At 34.3% G+C, this 15,665-nt stretch overlaps 2 protein-coding genes and 10 non-coding genes across 14 annotated transcripts in view; all 12 read right to left on the bottom strand.

Annotated features, from left to right (window-relative positions):
- The window catches only part of LOC129258455 (extracellular serine proteinase-like), a 28,788-nt gene extending 27,592 nt beyond the window's left edge, over positions 1–1,196 (bottom strand). Inside the window, exons 1-2 of one of the 2 annotated variants that reach the window (XM_064097379.1) lie at positions 1,171–1,196; positions 452–678 (exon numbers count right to left, since the gene is read on the bottom strand). The gene's annotated coding sequence lies outside the window, so the exon portion shown is untranslated. Of the gene's footprint in view, positions 1–451; positions 897–1,170 lie in introns of those variants that run through there. The other variant, XM_054896727.2, reaches the window with a different exon arrangement.
- LOC129258466 (transmembrane protein 237-like) overlaps positions 758–15,665 on the bottom strand; it is a 29,711-nt gene continuing 14,803 nt past the window's right edge. The window contains exons 7-18 of one of the 2 annotated variants that reach the window (XM_064097386.1): positions 15,039–15,129; positions 14,327–14,370; positions 13,552–13,680; positions 12,103–12,215; positions 10,897–11,120; positions 9,929–10,005; positions 8,893–8,980; positions 7,461–7,615; positions 6,962–7,044; positions 5,437–5,483; positions 4,886–4,997; positions 758–2,357 (exon numbers count right to left, since the gene is read on the bottom strand). In XM_064097386.1, the coding sequence (XP_063953456.1) occupies positions 6,965–7,044; positions 7,461–7,615; positions 8,893–8,980; positions 9,929–10,005; positions 10,897–11,120; positions 12,103–12,215; positions 13,552–13,680; positions 14,327–14,370; positions 15,039–15,129 (1,001 nt within the window). In that variant the 3' untranslated portion in view covers positions 758–2,357; positions 4,886–4,997; positions 5,437–5,483; positions 6,962–6,964. Of the gene's footprint in view, positions 2,358–2,575; positions 4,998–5,436; positions 5,484–6,961; positions 7,045–7,460; positions 7,616–8,892; positions 8,981–9,928; positions 10,006–10,896; positions 11,121–12,102; positions 12,216–13,551; positions 13,681–14,326; positions 14,371–15,038; positions 15,130–15,665 lie in introns of those variants that run through there. The other variant, XM_054896735.2, reaches the window with a different exon arrangement.
- On the bottom strand, positions 5,242–5,341 carry LOC129267914 (small nucleolar RNA SNORD14). The gene has a single exon (XR_008585206.1). It is a non-coding gene; the product is annotated as a small nucleolar RNA SNORD14 (small nucleolar RNA).
- LOC129267882 (small nucleolar RNA SNORD14) lies at positions 6,784–6,883 on the bottom strand. The gene has a single exon (XR_008585201.1). It is a non-coding gene; the product is annotated as a small nucleolar RNA SNORD14 (small nucleolar RNA).
- LOC129268065 (small nucleolar RNA SNORD14) lies at positions 8,397–8,496 on the bottom strand. Its single transcript, XR_008585229.1, has one exon. It is a non-coding gene; the product is annotated as a small nucleolar RNA SNORD14 (small nucleolar RNA).
- LOC129267965 (small nucleolar RNA SNORD14) lies at positions 9,140–9,239 on the bottom strand. The gene has a single exon (XR_008585214.2). It is a non-coding gene; the product is annotated as a small nucleolar RNA SNORD14 (small nucleolar RNA).
- LOC129268073 (small nucleolar RNA SNORD14) lies at positions 10,396–10,495 on the bottom strand. The gene has a single exon (XR_008585232.1). It is a non-coding gene; the product is annotated as a small nucleolar RNA SNORD14 (small nucleolar RNA).
- Positions 11,752–11,851, bottom strand: LOC129267930 (small nucleolar RNA SNORD14). Its single transcript, XR_008585208.2, has one exon. It is a non-coding gene; the product is annotated as a small nucleolar RNA SNORD14 (small nucleolar RNA).
- Positions 12,403–12,502, bottom strand: LOC129267951 (small nucleolar RNA SNORD14). The gene has a single exon (XR_008585212.1). It is a non-coding gene; the product is annotated as a small nucleolar RNA SNORD14 (small nucleolar RNA).
- LOC129267887 (small nucleolar RNA SNORD14) lies at positions 14,062–14,161 on the bottom strand. The gene has a single exon (XR_008585202.1). It is a non-coding gene; the product is annotated as a small nucleolar RNA SNORD14 (small nucleolar RNA).
- Positions 14,537–14,636, bottom strand: LOC129267948 (small nucleolar RNA SNORD14). Its single transcript, XR_008585211.2, has one exon. It is a non-coding gene; the product is annotated as a small nucleolar RNA SNORD14 (small nucleolar RNA).
- Positions 15,399–15,498, bottom strand: LOC129267934 (small nucleolar RNA SNORD14). The gene has a single exon (XR_008585209.2). It is a non-coding gene; the product is annotated as a small nucleolar RNA SNORD14 (small nucleolar RNA).

Below are 15,665 nucleotides of genomic sequence, written 5' to 3' on the forward strand. Positions count from 1 at the left end.
ACCCATCTTCAATTTTTTCATATTTGTTATTATCTAAATCATTGCAAATCCTCCATGTAAACAACATAATCACTCGGCACTAATAGATAACTCACTGTTTACATATGGATCTGCAGACAAGACACCGAAAGTCACAATTCAAACATAGCCTTTTCCGTATGCATGGCTCCTTGGGGAGCCAGCAGAAAATCAAGATTATCAAGAACATAATCTTACAAGCAAACGATCTAAGCGGTCGAGGTGATCACAAAAACCTTTTTTTTTTTCAAAATTAGAACTGAAGGATATCTTGCATGCAGATGCAATGCGTACGTATATCGGGTAAAATTTAATGAAAATATTGAATGAGTTTTGAAAATTTCATTTGCCCACAGAGACAGAGTACGATGGTGCATTCACAGATTGAAATATCAATTATCCATTCTTTGAAGAAAAAAAATATACAACTTACTGGTTAGTAAAGATGAGATATCGTTTGTAGAAAGAGTTCGGTGCTGACTTCTTGATAAAAGAAACTGGAGAAACTGTGAAGTTGTTGCTCCAGCAGACGTATTAATAGATGTGTATATCCCATACAGGTGTCTTGGTTCTCATAATTAATAAGTGGCAATCAGTGTTGTGTCAAGTTCAATAGTTAGATAAGACTGTTAATTTGGCCCATTAAGGAATGGAAATGAGCTGTTCGTAGATGACATAAATAATAAAGAAATTTATGGTATACTCCTTATGATGAAGTTGGTTTTTTTTTTGTAGTTTTCAGTAAATGAGATTGTTCACATAAATTGTGAAAATGGTTGAATTGAAGATAATTATTTAATTAATTATGAATTCAGTTTTAAGCAGTCATTGATAATGAATTTTAAAATAGATAACTTAGTATTTGCCCCCCACCCCCCAAAAAATAATAATAAACAGATGAACACAAATGTGCTTATTAATTACAGAGGACAGTGTATTGTATTTCCTTTTCTCCTTCTTTCTCTTCCCCTTCCTCCTCCTCTTCTTCTCCTTTTTTCTTCTTCTTCATTCTTTTACGCTAGTTATCTCATTACTTAAAATTTTTGTATTAAAAATGTTACTTATTCTGCAAAGCAGGCCGTGCTCATACATGTATGCAAGTGCAGGCCCTAATGTAATCATCACCTTAATTGCTACAATAAAGTAATTTACCAGAACAAAATGAAATATTTTTAAATGAAAACAAAAAAGAACGTTGGGAAATAATCTGTAGAGGTTTGTGCTTTAGTAGTTATCAAAATTAGCAAACGAGATAAGGAAAATCATTCTTATCGTACACCGGAAATTGGCCTGTGGCCATAGTTATTATTTCTATGACCGCTATTACGCACTAAGAGTATCTCCATAATTATGAGAAAAGTGACACATGTGTTGATTTTAAACAAACTCGAATATGTAATACAAATAATTATACCTCTTATTTTTTATAATAAATGGGGTAGTCACCAAAAGTTGATTATGAGTACTGGCACAGGTGAGATGGGGGGGGGTGATGAAAAGTACCCAAAAAGTAATTAAAAAAAAAAAAGAAATAAGGCATATCAACTTTTTCCCTATACAACTACATTTCTATTATGAAATATGAGGCTTATGGTCTCTTAAAGTGTAAAGAATTTGTTCTGAAGACGATTATTTTAAATTTATGTGTGTTTGGTGAGCTGACCTGACTAAAACAGTTCATTATTAAGAGTATGTTTCAAGTAGACAATTAACACATGCTTTCATTTCAAACAATGTGCAAAATCTGAAAGTAGGGCCATTTTGATGTTGAGGGGAGTGAACTTTTTCATAAGATGCATTGTTTGGCTGAATATCTTACAGGTAAATCAAATTAAAATGGCTTTGTACCAATCCAAGTTGGACAAAATATAGGAAACTATGTTTGTACCAAGCATGGTCATTTAACCCATCTTACAGGATGCACTTATTTTACATTGACTGAGAAGTTGAATTTTGGTATGGTTTCAACCATCTTGCATAATTCATAGCTCGACCAATTCCTGATCCGTATAGAAGCAGGAAATTGAGAATATCTCTATCCATAAACGGGAGGCCCAGTTTTCCCCATTTCCATCCTCTTATTTTATCTCCTTTCCCTTTCTTTTAATCTTCCCTCTTCTCTACTTTATATATTCTGTCATCCTCCCTCTCTCCCTCCTTAATTCTGAATCTTCCCATTCTCAATTTCTCTGTCTCTCCCCCCCCCCCTCTTTCTTTCTTTCTTTCTTCATTCTCTCTCTTTCTCTCTCACTACAAATACCTTGTCTGTAAAGGATCTATAACCTTCTTTGTTTCTTTATCCGGAAAACTTTGTAACAAATGATATTCTGCACGGGTGTCTGCGGGAGAATCATATTAGAAAAGGAATTTCTTGTGGTTGCCTCCAAAATTGTGGTTAAAACTTAATGTTCAAAGACAGGTCTCTACCAAACTTGGTCCTGATATCAAAACCTCAATTTTCGAACCCAGCACGCAGACCAGACCAATAAAATCATCATAACACACAATAAAATACATAGCACATGAACATTTTTACAAAATCATTCATAATACAAACTTGAAATAAATCAATTGTTATTTAATATAAATAAGATATATACATGATATTTCAGATAAATAATTGACACTATGTACAGAACTTCTAATAATAAAATGTATGTACTTCAACAAATCAATTTGATCAGTTACTGTTAAAGCCTGTTAAAAGGCTTAATAAATGTTAAATATATCGGTGTACATAAAACTCATATCAGAGTGCAACCAAATAAGGTAAAATATGTATGGGTCTTGTGATCGTGCAGTCAAGTCCTCTATTAGTGTTACCGTTAAGCTTCACAGCTGTGGAGCACTTCATAATTTATTAAGTACCGTATAAGGTTCACTATATTATATGGTATATGTAAAATACATGTACGATGCCATAAATGATATGTATGGAAAGTAGGATCATTAATAAAAAAAAATTCTACAATAATTGTGAGGTAAACAAACAAATGACTGTAACAGGATACTGCAACTGGTAACTGTTTTGTGTGCATCATCTCAAATTCAAATTCAATAACTCATTGTTTTTAAGGACGGCAGTATTAGCACATAACGTTGGGAGATCAGAGAACTGATCTGTATCAAGGTGATTTGAATAAGCTCTGAATACAGAAACATAAGTACTGTGGAAGGTTCAACATTTGAGAAATCATATGCCTCTCATAGAAAATTTAATCAATGTATACAAATTTCAAAATATTCAAATTTAAGTATTCAATTTTTCCCCAAGCACTTTAAAAAAATAATAAATAAGTAGGCCATTTCTGTCTGGGAGACATCAGAAAAACCTTACTTCTCAATTAGTACTGAAAACGAGACATCTTAGGAACAGGGGGAAATAACGAACTGGATTTGTACTGCATTTTGTTTTTGAAGAAAGTACAATGTTAACAGGTAATAATAATAATAACATAGGCAAATTTGTATCTGAACTGACACACTATTGGCCAAGGACATTGAAAGATTTGATACAACAGCCAATGGGAAGATAAGGCGAATTCCATATACACATATATACTCCTGAGATATCTCCTGATTAAGATTATATAACCACATCTAATGAAACCGAACACTTGTCAGCATTTTTTCTTCTTTTCGCAGTATAAGAAAAAAAAAACATGACTGAGATTTGAACTAAAATTGTTTGATCACAAGGAATACTATAATCGTACTGTACATAAAATTGCCAAGTATTTCATACTCTAATGGCCAATGCTTTAAATGATCATTGTGTACAATAGTCAAGGCCTGGGACGAATGTCATTTTTACCATTCAATATTTCCTGAAAAAACAATTGAATGATTCGATTGTTCGTCGGGAATCACGTCTTTTAAGTCATAATAGTTGACCTACTTTATGGTGACCTCCCGCAGCTGAGTCCCAAGTCCAAAGACGTCTTAGTAAACAACTCATTCATGAAGTATTTTTTTAGACTGACACGCAGGTGGTGCATTTCACTTCTTGAAAAATTTCATCCTTTGCCCACACCATGTCCCCACCCCCACTTGACATGCATTTCAAAAACATTTTTCATTTGAAATACCTTTCAAAATTACAAATATTTATCATTTTAACCTACATGTAGAACTGGGTCTATTTTTAGGAGACTAGTCGAGAAAGTACTGGTGATGGTGGCGGGCGCGTGTTGGAATGTTGTTTTGATTGTGTGAGGGGGGGTATAAAAAAGGTTGCATTGTTTTGAAACATAGAAGGATTTCTCCGGCTCCCACCCCCTATCTTTCTCTCTCTCTCTCCTTCACACACACACACACAGATGGGGAGGGGTCAATCTATTTCCTGAAAAGGGAACGCATGTGGCTTCTTCTTCATAATCTTCTTTGTTTCCCAAAAGGTTTCATTGGCTATCAAGGTCCAATAAGCTCAAGTGAGCTACAAGTAGTTGTGGGTTTACTTTCTGTTTTGAGCACGCAGATGACTTATATATTGTATCGAGGGCAAGGCCGGGTGGAATTAACATTTTCGGAGCTCTTTCAGGTCGTTTAACTGTGAATGTGATACATTCATTGTTCATTTTTGACAAATTACCTTGGTAACATCATTTTTAAACCTGTATCAAGTATTAAAAAACCGTTATCATTGTTATTTTGTCATTTTGTTACTATTATTTGGGTATTCGAGTTATCCCAACGTCATAATCGGGATCTGCCGAACATTCGTGCAGTGCAAATTTTGCTAATTGATTAGCGATCGGCGGCAAGCCATTCGAACCATTCGATCAATCGATGTTTACTCCCAGTCCTAGTGTACAAGTGTCCGGTTTTAGAAGATTACTAATTTTTTCAAACCCTGTTTAATACACACCGTATTGATAGCCAATAGGCACGCTAACAATGAAATCCAATATATAGGAAGAGAAGCTGCCCTGGAACGCAAGAAGCCAAACATCTAGGTATTCAAAGAAATGCTCATTGACCTGAAAAATTAATCAAAATAAATTTGAAGATAAAAAGAGTATTTCCACGCAATTGACCAAGTTAACACATTTTCTACTGGAACCAGGTTAACCTCAGTACAAAAACATATTAACAGCCCTCACATTAACAAGATATTGATAATCAATTAATTAAAGCAATGCATACATTTCTTGCAACATAATTGCAACAGCAAAAAAAAAAAAAATCCTTCACACATGGATGGAAACAAATCTGTTGCTCTCTTAGCTCAGACATCCAAGGAAGGACATTCAAGCCATCATTAAGACTGAGAAGTCCTTATGGTGGAAACTGCGAATGATTGGAATAAAATTCATCATAGCCAACAGAGATCTCGTTTGTAAAGAAAAGTGATATACATTGTATCATTATATGACACAAAAAGTTTGTAATAGAAGATTTAAGAAATTGTGATCTCACCTTCATTTATATGTATCTTTCAAGGATCTAAACTGCCATAAATATATCTACATGTAAACAGAAAGAAGATGAATTTACAATTAATGAAGGAAAAAAATGGTTAATAGTTGGAGATATTTATCTTCAACTATCTATATATTAAATTTTCACATATTATAATTTCCAAACCTTGATCAACCAAGCAGTTACAAAAATGATGGTACAAAGCAGGATTTCTTAATTTTCTTGCTTAAATTTATAGACCTGAAATGTTGTATTCCTGGTGTGTTACCTGGTGTGCACGCAGCCACTTTGTTCTGTTTTTTGGGTCGCATTTACACTGGAAATTCAATGCCCTCTATGTTCGTTGGTCGCAAAGATACAATATGGCTACGCGCACGCATCAGGATTGTAACGTTTTGGAAAGATACATTCAAGTAAGAAAATTGAGAAATCCTGCTTCATAATAATATTCTCATAACAATACTTCGTTGACCAGGGTTTAGAAATAATTTTATGTAAAAAATTTCTAGAAATAATTTTATGTGAAAAATGTTATATATTGATCTAGATAAGGAAATAACTTGGATGATAATTCATAGTCTTTGGCGACACTGAATTTCGTAATAATCATTTCTTTATTTTAGCGGCACGACAGTCCTGACAAATTTGCATCAGTGACCGCCCTCGTTGTGCTGGTATCGGTTGACCTCCTGGTTTGACTCAAGCCTATTGCAGAGGTGCATGAAGAAAGCTTTTTCCAATTTAGTGTAAACCAAGCAACATCGTGTAATATGATTCATGAATGACATTAATTTAAAACATTCCATTGCCATGAGCTGTAACTCAAACAACACAACTTGAGACCAGTTTGGTCTACTGAAAGTGTATAATGCCAATTTTTCAGCACAAATGAGGAGCTGTCTTTTCATGTCTCCAAGAAGATTGACAAACCCTAAGGCACCTTTAAAAAAACATGCCAGGATCATGTTTTTCATGAAGGTATCCTACATGTGTCTTTTCATAATGAAAAAGAACTTGTTAAAAAACAATGGGATGTAATCTGTCCCTCAGATAGGATGTTTAATTGAGGCCCCAGAGTAGAGGAGTGTCACCACCTTTGTAAGTTAAGAACCCACTGCACTATTCGTAGAAGAGTAGGGGAAAACCCCTGTGTAGTGGTCCAACTGCACTCCCCCAATCAGTTCCCTTGGGATAAGAGACACACGGGCGATTCAGTTAGCTTTTTGTCTCCCAGGCACAGGTGACGCCAAACAAATAATAAGAATGTAAGAAGGAGCTATGAAAGACCTATTACGGCAAAAAGACATGGGTCTGACTTTTGATAAGGTGCCTTATTCAATTTGTCAGCTCAGACATCCAAGGAAGGACATTCAAGCCATCATTAAGACTGACAAGTCCTTATGGTGGAAACTGCGAATGATTGGAATAAAATTCATCATAGCTGACAAATTACCACTATCGTAAACATATCCTGTAATTCATTCTAGGTGTATTTTTAAAAGGCCACTAAAAGAGGGTTTACCTGTCATGCTTGTGATGTCACATTCCCTAGTTCTGTGTCTTGTTGTTCTTCCCATAAAGGTACATCTGCATCGTGTAAATGATCTGGGGGTAGATAAAATTATTTATGTATACCTCTTCATATTCAGAACACGGCTACTCACATTTCCTCTTGTTTGTCTAACACAAGAATACAGATTTTGTCATTAATTTTTTCATCAATCTAATACTTCATATCTTGTATTTCATCTCACCTAATCATTTCACAATTCATGTTTTCATAGACAATTTATTTAATCATGTAAAAGCTTTAATCAATCTGTTCATTTATACATTTATCATGTATTCAATAATTCATCTTTATCAATTTACCTTATTATCTGTTAATCTTTGACCACATGCACTTATATATAAATTTTTCAATATTTAAGTTTTCATCATCATCATCATTGTTATTATTATCATATTTTAATTTTTTCTGGAGGGCTGTTCAGATGCGCAAAAGCCAATCTCAAGCATACCTGAAGTATAATCTGTTGTTGGTGTAATAGCTATGATAGTCCAACCCAGGATGGCACCAATAGCCCGTATCAGGTTGATAATACGCCAGATGTTCAGTCTCGAGGTAGCTTCATCATCATCCCAAAGACTACCATCCTCTGGGCAATTAGGTTCACTAAAACACAATGAAAATGCAAATGAATGTCTTTCGATATCCACCAAATAAAACAGGAACTTATTATCTGTACCAACGTCTAAAACATGTTCATTTGGGGATTGTGCCTTTTAGTCAGCAGCACCTGTACTGTGGAATAAATTGCCTAATCATCTGAGGGCCATCACTTGTACTTCCACCTTTTTCAAATCGTTTGTATAGGAAAGGTATGTTACAATGTTAGTTTATTAATTTTCCATCTAGAATTTGTTTGTTCTTTTAATTCTTAGTATACTGGTATTAGATTAAATTACTTTTATGTAAAGCGCATAGACATCCTGTTGAATATTATGCACTATATAAGCATCCAATATTATTATTATGCCACCTAGGCTTACTTTATTAATCAATGAGCAATGTCTCATTTGCTACAAGAAGTATTTGGACATTATTTTTAATACATTTAGGATGATTTCCATACCTGAAATGAAATGGATATTGTATCTGACTATAAATTCTGAGGTAAATTTAAACATATCTTAAACCTTCTTACAATTATTTACTGAATGACCTATGCACACAAGTTAATTAGAGAGTCTAGTTACATCCATGCTTGAGCTATGTCCAATCTATTGCAAGAAGCCATTAAGTTCTGTGCTAACGATCAAACACAGCCACAATGAAACAAATGAAGACATTTTGTCCATTAGAGTAACAGGGAATTGTTGCACATATTGCTACCACCAAAATGTATTAATATCTTGCCGTATAAAAAATAATAATTATGAAATCATATTAATTTGGGCTCAGACATCCAAGGAAGGACATTCAAGCCATCATTAAGACTGAGAAGTCCTTATGGTGGAAACTGCGAATGATTGGAATAAAATTCATCATTGCCCAAGTCCAAAAAGAGCTGCCATTGTTTCTTCTTTAATTGCTTTAATCAGAATACACAATAAAACCATATACAGTGGTGCTCAAAAGTTAGTGAACCCCACCAGACAAACAAACACATTTGAAGTGTTCAAGTTCTGCCATGTTTTAAATATTTCATTGTGAAATCAGGTAATAAAATATTACCTACAATAAAGTTCATTTCTCTGGGCTCGCCAAACATTGTAGTGTTGTTGTCTACATTCAACACTCAGCGTGAAGGAGTGCATTTTGTGGTGGGGTTCAATAACTTTTGAGCACAACCCTAACTCTAGTGCATGAAAAATAACTAAAATATTTTAAAGAGAGAATTGGCAAATTCATTCTACTTCTTGGGAAGAATGTCTCTGGGAATAACTTACCAATATGGAGGATCAGACTTCAAAAATAGGCTTATCCTGTCGTCTATTGCAGCTATGCTTGTTGAGAATATCAACGAAATTAAATAAACTGTGAAAGAAAGTGACGAGAAGATTTGTTCACCCATTTCATACTGGAACTTGGTGATATCTATACATAATCAATGCGAATAATTAACTCAACATTGAGTTAATCATTTCGGATTGTATCATTTGGAATAGGAAATTTGTTTTAATAGACACACAACATGAGCTCAGACATCCAAGGAAGGACATTCAAGCCATCATTAAGACTGAGAAGTCCTTATGGTGGAAACTGCGAATGAATGGAATAAAATTCATCATGGCTCATTCCTTGCGATATTATGTGCAAAACAAATACATTAGGCAATACAATCAAATACAGTGTAGATGAAAAACATTTTTACACAGCCATTAAACATCACATGTTGAAAGAGGTATGCTCTTAGCATTTCATTGTTCCACAAAATGGTTTAAGAGAGAGCATTCCAAGAAAAATTTTGCCTGTGATTTTCACTGACTAATTTGCTCTCAGCCAACCAGATGCAAGGATTTGCAGTAACTAAAAACAGTATTCAGTGATATCACTATTTTTTTTCAGGAAATGCTCCCCAAGGAGCTTAATACTAAGGAGTGTTATGTATGGGTATATGTCTGACAGGTATATATGACAAGTCATACAGATTTCTCAGCCATTATACTTTGCATCGGCTGAAGCAAGAAAGAGGCAGATCTTCAGAATTATTTAAATGAGACGATTTTCTGCCAAAAAATGAATGAAATTAATCATTTTTGTCAAAAAAATGAATATATCTTTCAGTTATTTTCCACTTGTTTCTAAGGTAACATGGATGAAGCCACCTACTTTGGTAACAACAATGTCTTATTTTACCCAGGGTAGCCACTTCAGTTCTGAAGACTGTTCTCCCAGCGGGCCCTGCAAAGAGCAATGTTTTCATGGCTTTTTGTGGGGAACCCTCCTTTGCTAGGAAAAACAATCAAGATTTTTAATGCTTACCTAGAATAGAAATGGCTCCAGACTGGAATGTGAGGAGACCTCTAAAAAACTGTCTGTCTGGTCTTGCTATATCAAATCTACAATAATAAATCATTTCAAAGATTATATCACCAAAGATGCGACAACAGCGTACAGATATTGACAATAATACAGTTGGCAGTCAAAATATTGTACTTTAAGACAGAAAGTAATCACAATAATTTCCTTGGTTTTAGCTCCAACTGTCTTTATGAGCGCTACAGATTATAAAAGGAATGAATCATGAGCACCTTTTCATTTTTTACTTCCTCAGGGTCATATGTACCACAATGTGGATATGTATAATGGCTACCATTCCAAACCATGCCCCTCTGATTGTTGAAATACATTGCTTTCACATTGGTAGTTTTTGTCCTTTACTCCTATGTGGTATTAATACAAGGTTTTATCTCTGTGAATTAAGAGAGAAATGTTTCATATGGAACAGTCAGCTCAGACATCCAAGGAAGGACATTCAAGCCATCATTAAGACTGAGAAGTCCTTATGGTGGAAACTGCGAATGATTGGAATAAAATTCATCATAGCTGACAGATGGACTCCAATAACGATGACATAGTAACATGTACATGGGTTAAGGTATCCTGTAAAGTAAATGCGAATTTACACTTAGCCCATCTTTGAAAGTAATGTTGGTTTGATTGTTTAGAACAACCTAATACCAATTAATGTAGACATTCATGTTTGCATAAATTACAACAGCTATCTTACATAAAAACAATTGTAATTATCATTATTCTGTTTTAATATGTACACTTGTTAATTTTCAGTCATTGATAATTTGTACAATATTATTGACAATCAATCTAAGGATCTTTCCATCTATATAAATAATCATGATAGAAATTTACATCTGATTACAAACATGTGTTTCGCAACATATCCCTAAAATGGACGTTGTAAAAAAATGTAACCTCTAGATCTGTCTCACCTATCAAACACAGACACTGTACAGAGGGCAAGCAAGAAGTAGTAAACTGAGGAAGCGGGTTGAGCTAATCTGCTGTATTGTTCTAAGAACTGTGTCTGACCATCCTTCCCAGAACCTTGTAATTCTGAAGCTAATACGAAGACCACTACGCACTGCCACAATGAATACCCAGCTAACACTCCGTGGCATAGGAGTGTGAATGTGAGGAACTTACGATGGGTAGACTGCAAAGGAAACCAAAAAAATTTGTTAATAACAGACAAATTAGCAACAAATGAATGTCTTATCGGTATAGGTTTGTGTTAACACCAAGTAGTAGTTCTGAAAAGCAATGTTCATTATTTTTCTTTCTTTGATTGCTAGCTCTGGAAAAAAAAAATCCTGGTGACAACGAGATGACAAACCCGTTGAAACGATCAAAGAATTATTTTCAGAGTTAACAATCAGTCAAGAAAGATTACCAGCAGTCCTCTTCAGGGACCTGTTTAACTGTTTCCATAGCAGATGTGCAATAACAGTTTAAAGCTACTCAAATCATTCAATTTGATTGGCTGATGGTAAACTTGCTATAGAAATAGTGCATTTATGAAATATGACCCATGACTAAGGTAGGGGTGACACCACAAATTTACATTTTTCAATTTTTCCACTATGAAAATATTCCTAGATCATCTACACTAATACTTCATAATTCCAGCTGATAAGTTTAATTTCTATAAACCCCTTTGGTATTTTGTCAATATGTTCTACTTTAAAATAAAGTTACATATTGTGACCACATACTGAACAATATAACATTAAAAAAAGGCCTATTCTTTAACTGTATGTATATTTCAAAACTTTGTAAGTGAATATGAGCTCAGACATCCAAGGAAGGACATTCAAGCCATCATTAAGACTGAGAAGTCCTTATGGTGGAAACTGCGAATGATTGGAATAAAATTCATCATGGCTCATCTCACATGTCCATGTACAGGTTCAACCCAAACCATCCATCCTTTCATAACATAGAACACAAACTATATCAATTGCATGAATATGACTGATTTCATAGACAGGAATAATATACAGCTACAAGTCTCTAAAATGACCATAAAAAATCTATTGGTAAGCATATCTTGAGCCCATGCGCTGATAAGTTGGTCATCTTTCTAAACGAAAGACCATTTTACACTATTCTTTATTTTCCAACCACAAGAATCTTACCAATGCACACTGAGTTGTAGTAAATTTGATTTCTTCCGGTGCCTCTTGCTGCAATCTTCTCTCGCGATCTCTCCTTTTGATCAAACGCTTCTTGTCTTCGCTTGCAAAACCACCTTAAATAATAAAATGCATAAATTTATTATAATATGAAACAATTAACTAAATAGAAATAGAATAAAGATGTCACACTGGTGTTAGCTTCTCAATATTTTCTTTTTTTCTTTCCACTTGGTGTTATATCTGTTATACCCATTCATTCAATAGCCTCACTAGATACTATCACATATGAAACCATATAGTCAGCTCAGACATCCAAGGAAGGACATTCAAGCCATCATTAAGACTAAGTAGTCCTTATGGTGGAAACTGCGAATGATTGGAATAAAATTCATCATAGCTGACATGAATTTTAAATACAAGACATAGAATAAAACACAAGACATATGCTATGGGGCAAAATGTGCCTAGGCACCTCAAAAATTTGCCGGATAATAATCGTTAGTTGGCGATTATTCTTTTAAAGAGATTTTCTAAAAGAGATAAGCAATATTTACATGTATTACTAATGAAACTGGATGATCCTATGGCCCATTGTCTAAAGATACAATGCCCAGTCCTACATACAGAATAATTCCATTTAGTAAAGAGTGTGCAAAGCATAGGTAAAGACAAGTCTATACAAACATTCTGTGTAATGACGTATTGCGCAATGGGAGCAAAAGTTAGATTACAGTTCAGGTAAATCACAGGATTAGTAGAATGTCCACAGACATGGCACACATATCAAACACATCCTGTTCATTAGGGCAACCAACTTTTAAATCATAATGTTTTTGTATTCTACTATTCCTGAAGTCAAGGACTTAGCAAATTTTTAAGGTTGTTAAAAGTAATAACCAATGTAGTCTAACAAAACAAGGAAGCAATTCTGGAATGCATCTCTCAATATTAGAAAATTGTCATTGTTATATGAGTAAATATATGGAGTTACCTTCTATTGAAGTGCCTATGGCCGTATTCTGCAATCAGGTTTAATTTAAACTCTGGTCTAAAGTTGTGGTATGGATAGACAATTGTGACATAAATCTCAAACAGTAGAGATTTAATTTATTAGCCCATTTTACTCTCAAATCATTCTTAACTGTCTACGGAGGGTAAATAGCATACATGTACTTGCCTTCACCATTAAAGAATCAGGAAAGAGCACAGTAAACATAAGATCATACAATGCCAACAATATTTTTAAATTTTTGGCTTCCCATAATTTTAATACAGGGTTAGACCATGGTCAAAGTTAAACCTGTCTTCAGAATACGGGCCTATATTTCAGAAATTATAGGCTATGTGACTTTCAGAGTTGCTTCCTTTTGTCATGGGACAGCTGTATGGGAAAGAGGTCTACATTATAAGTGGGATGCATGGCTCCAGGCTGTTTTGAGCTGAACAAACCTTTCCTTTCCATAAAGAGTTTATTGACTGGTTGACTTGGAAGCACAGCGACTTGAGAGGCCGGTGGTTGACGGGCTGTCTCTACTTGAACCTCTCCGGTTACTACATCATCAGCTGAAAATAACAAGTCTGACAACAGAAAGGAAAAAAAAAATTAAGATTAAAAAAAAAAATGATTAAAAACAGTCAGTTTTTCTATCAAAACCAAAATGCTGGTATTCTGAATCTTGAAAAGATTTATTCGATAATAAAATATCAAGTGAAAAGAATAACAAACTGCCTGTTTGTGAAATACCCTACCATAGAGGTCATTAGGTCAAGCTTGATTTCATTTTCATTTTAATAACATTAACACTAATACCTGCAAACAATGGTTCAATGTTAGGCAATAGTGCAAGACCCCTAAAATATGAACAGAAATGCATGTTTCTAAGCTATATAATTATTTCTAATAATGTTAATTCATGAATTGTAAAATTGTCCACATCCTCTCTCAAGTGTGTCAAAGGTCAGCTCAGACATCCAAGGAAGGACATTCAAGCCATCATTAAGACTGAGAAGTCCTTATGGTGGAAACTGCGAATGATTGGAATAAAATTCATCATAGCTGACACCTATCCTGTATATGAGACTAAATGCATCACGTACATTCATTAATATGATGTAATTCACACACGCATAGCTACTATACGTTATATGTTGAAAGCAGATGTTAGCGATACTAACAAAAAATATGAATTCATATATGTGATGCAATAAATCACATCATACACACCTTCACCATCAGCATGATAGTTCTCATCACCAGACGTAATCGGTCTGTCAGAATTGATAGAAAACAAGGCGAAAATAAAAATGGACAATAATTACTATTTTACAAATATCTTGATGAATGAAAGTGAATGCAAGATCTATGTACCATGGAAATTAATCTTATTCAATAATCAATTAACTCATTTGTAAAAATGGTCTAGATATCTATGGTCAGCTCAGACATCCAAGGAAGGACATTCAAGCCATCATTAAGACTGAGAAGTCCTTATGGTGGAAACTGCGAATGATTGGAATAAAATTCATCATAGCTGAAAGATCAGACCAACTACCATTTTTAACAGAAAGGAATCCTAACAATGCATCATTTTTCTTATTGATATCAAGTCTAAAAAGGCGAGACCAGAGGTAAAAGAAGAGAAATCAAGAAACAGGCAACGAGCCACATTTTAAACATTACTTGTATGTGCATGCTCAACCAAATTCCATTGTACTATTCTGCGCTTTCAGGAACTTCCACATCCTTAAACATAAAGTCCCTATTATTAATGATACATCTAAGGTAATTAATTCATTTTTTATTTTATAAAAAGTTATCAATACCCCTTTGAAATATTAATCATGGTCCACTACAAGATAAAAGTATGTACTGAATGTCCAATAAATGGATATTTCTTATAAACCTCAAATCATTTCATTTTGATAAAGAAACTAACTTGGCTTTCTTCTTCTTGGTTTTAGCTTTGCCTGTTGGAGGTCGGTTCTGAGGTGTTTTGGCGCTCTCTTCTTCACCATCAGCACTGTCATCTGAAATAAGAAATACATGAAATTCTCTGATAATCTTGGTCTTCATGTAACTTGTCTAAGTTTGTAACTATAAATATTGTTTGTATGGAATTTGTGGGACATGCATAACACCAGATGGGGCACAAATCAGTGCATGATTAAAAATAAAAGTATGACTTAAACAATTAATCAATCACTGAACATTAATGTAAGTCATTGCACTTTTCTGATTAAGAAATGTAATTATTGACTTAGAAAAAAAACCTCTACACAGGCTTTAAAACTGCTGTCAACTCAGACATCCAAGGAAGGACATTCAAGCCATCATTAAGACTGAAAAGTCCTTATGGTGGAAACTGCGAATGATTGGAATAAAATTCATCATAGCTGACAAACATGATTTGTATTGGATAATCGTGATGAGGGGGAAAAAAATACGATTGGCAACTCTGCAATAGCAAATGTTGACAAAGAATAGAACTTTCATACATGTCTTGAACTTAGCTCAGCAATGGATACTCTTCATAAAATTGAAGATTTTTAATCAATGAGTGATG

Source organism: Lytechinus pictus, chromosome 1 (genome assembly GCF_037042905.1).
Source record: "Lytechinus pictus isolate F3 Inbred chromosome 1, Lp3.0, whole genome shotgun sequence".
Taxonomy (NCBI): Eukaryota; Metazoa; Echinodermata; class Echinoidea; order Temnopleuroida; family Toxopneustidae; genus Lytechinus; species Lytechinus pictus.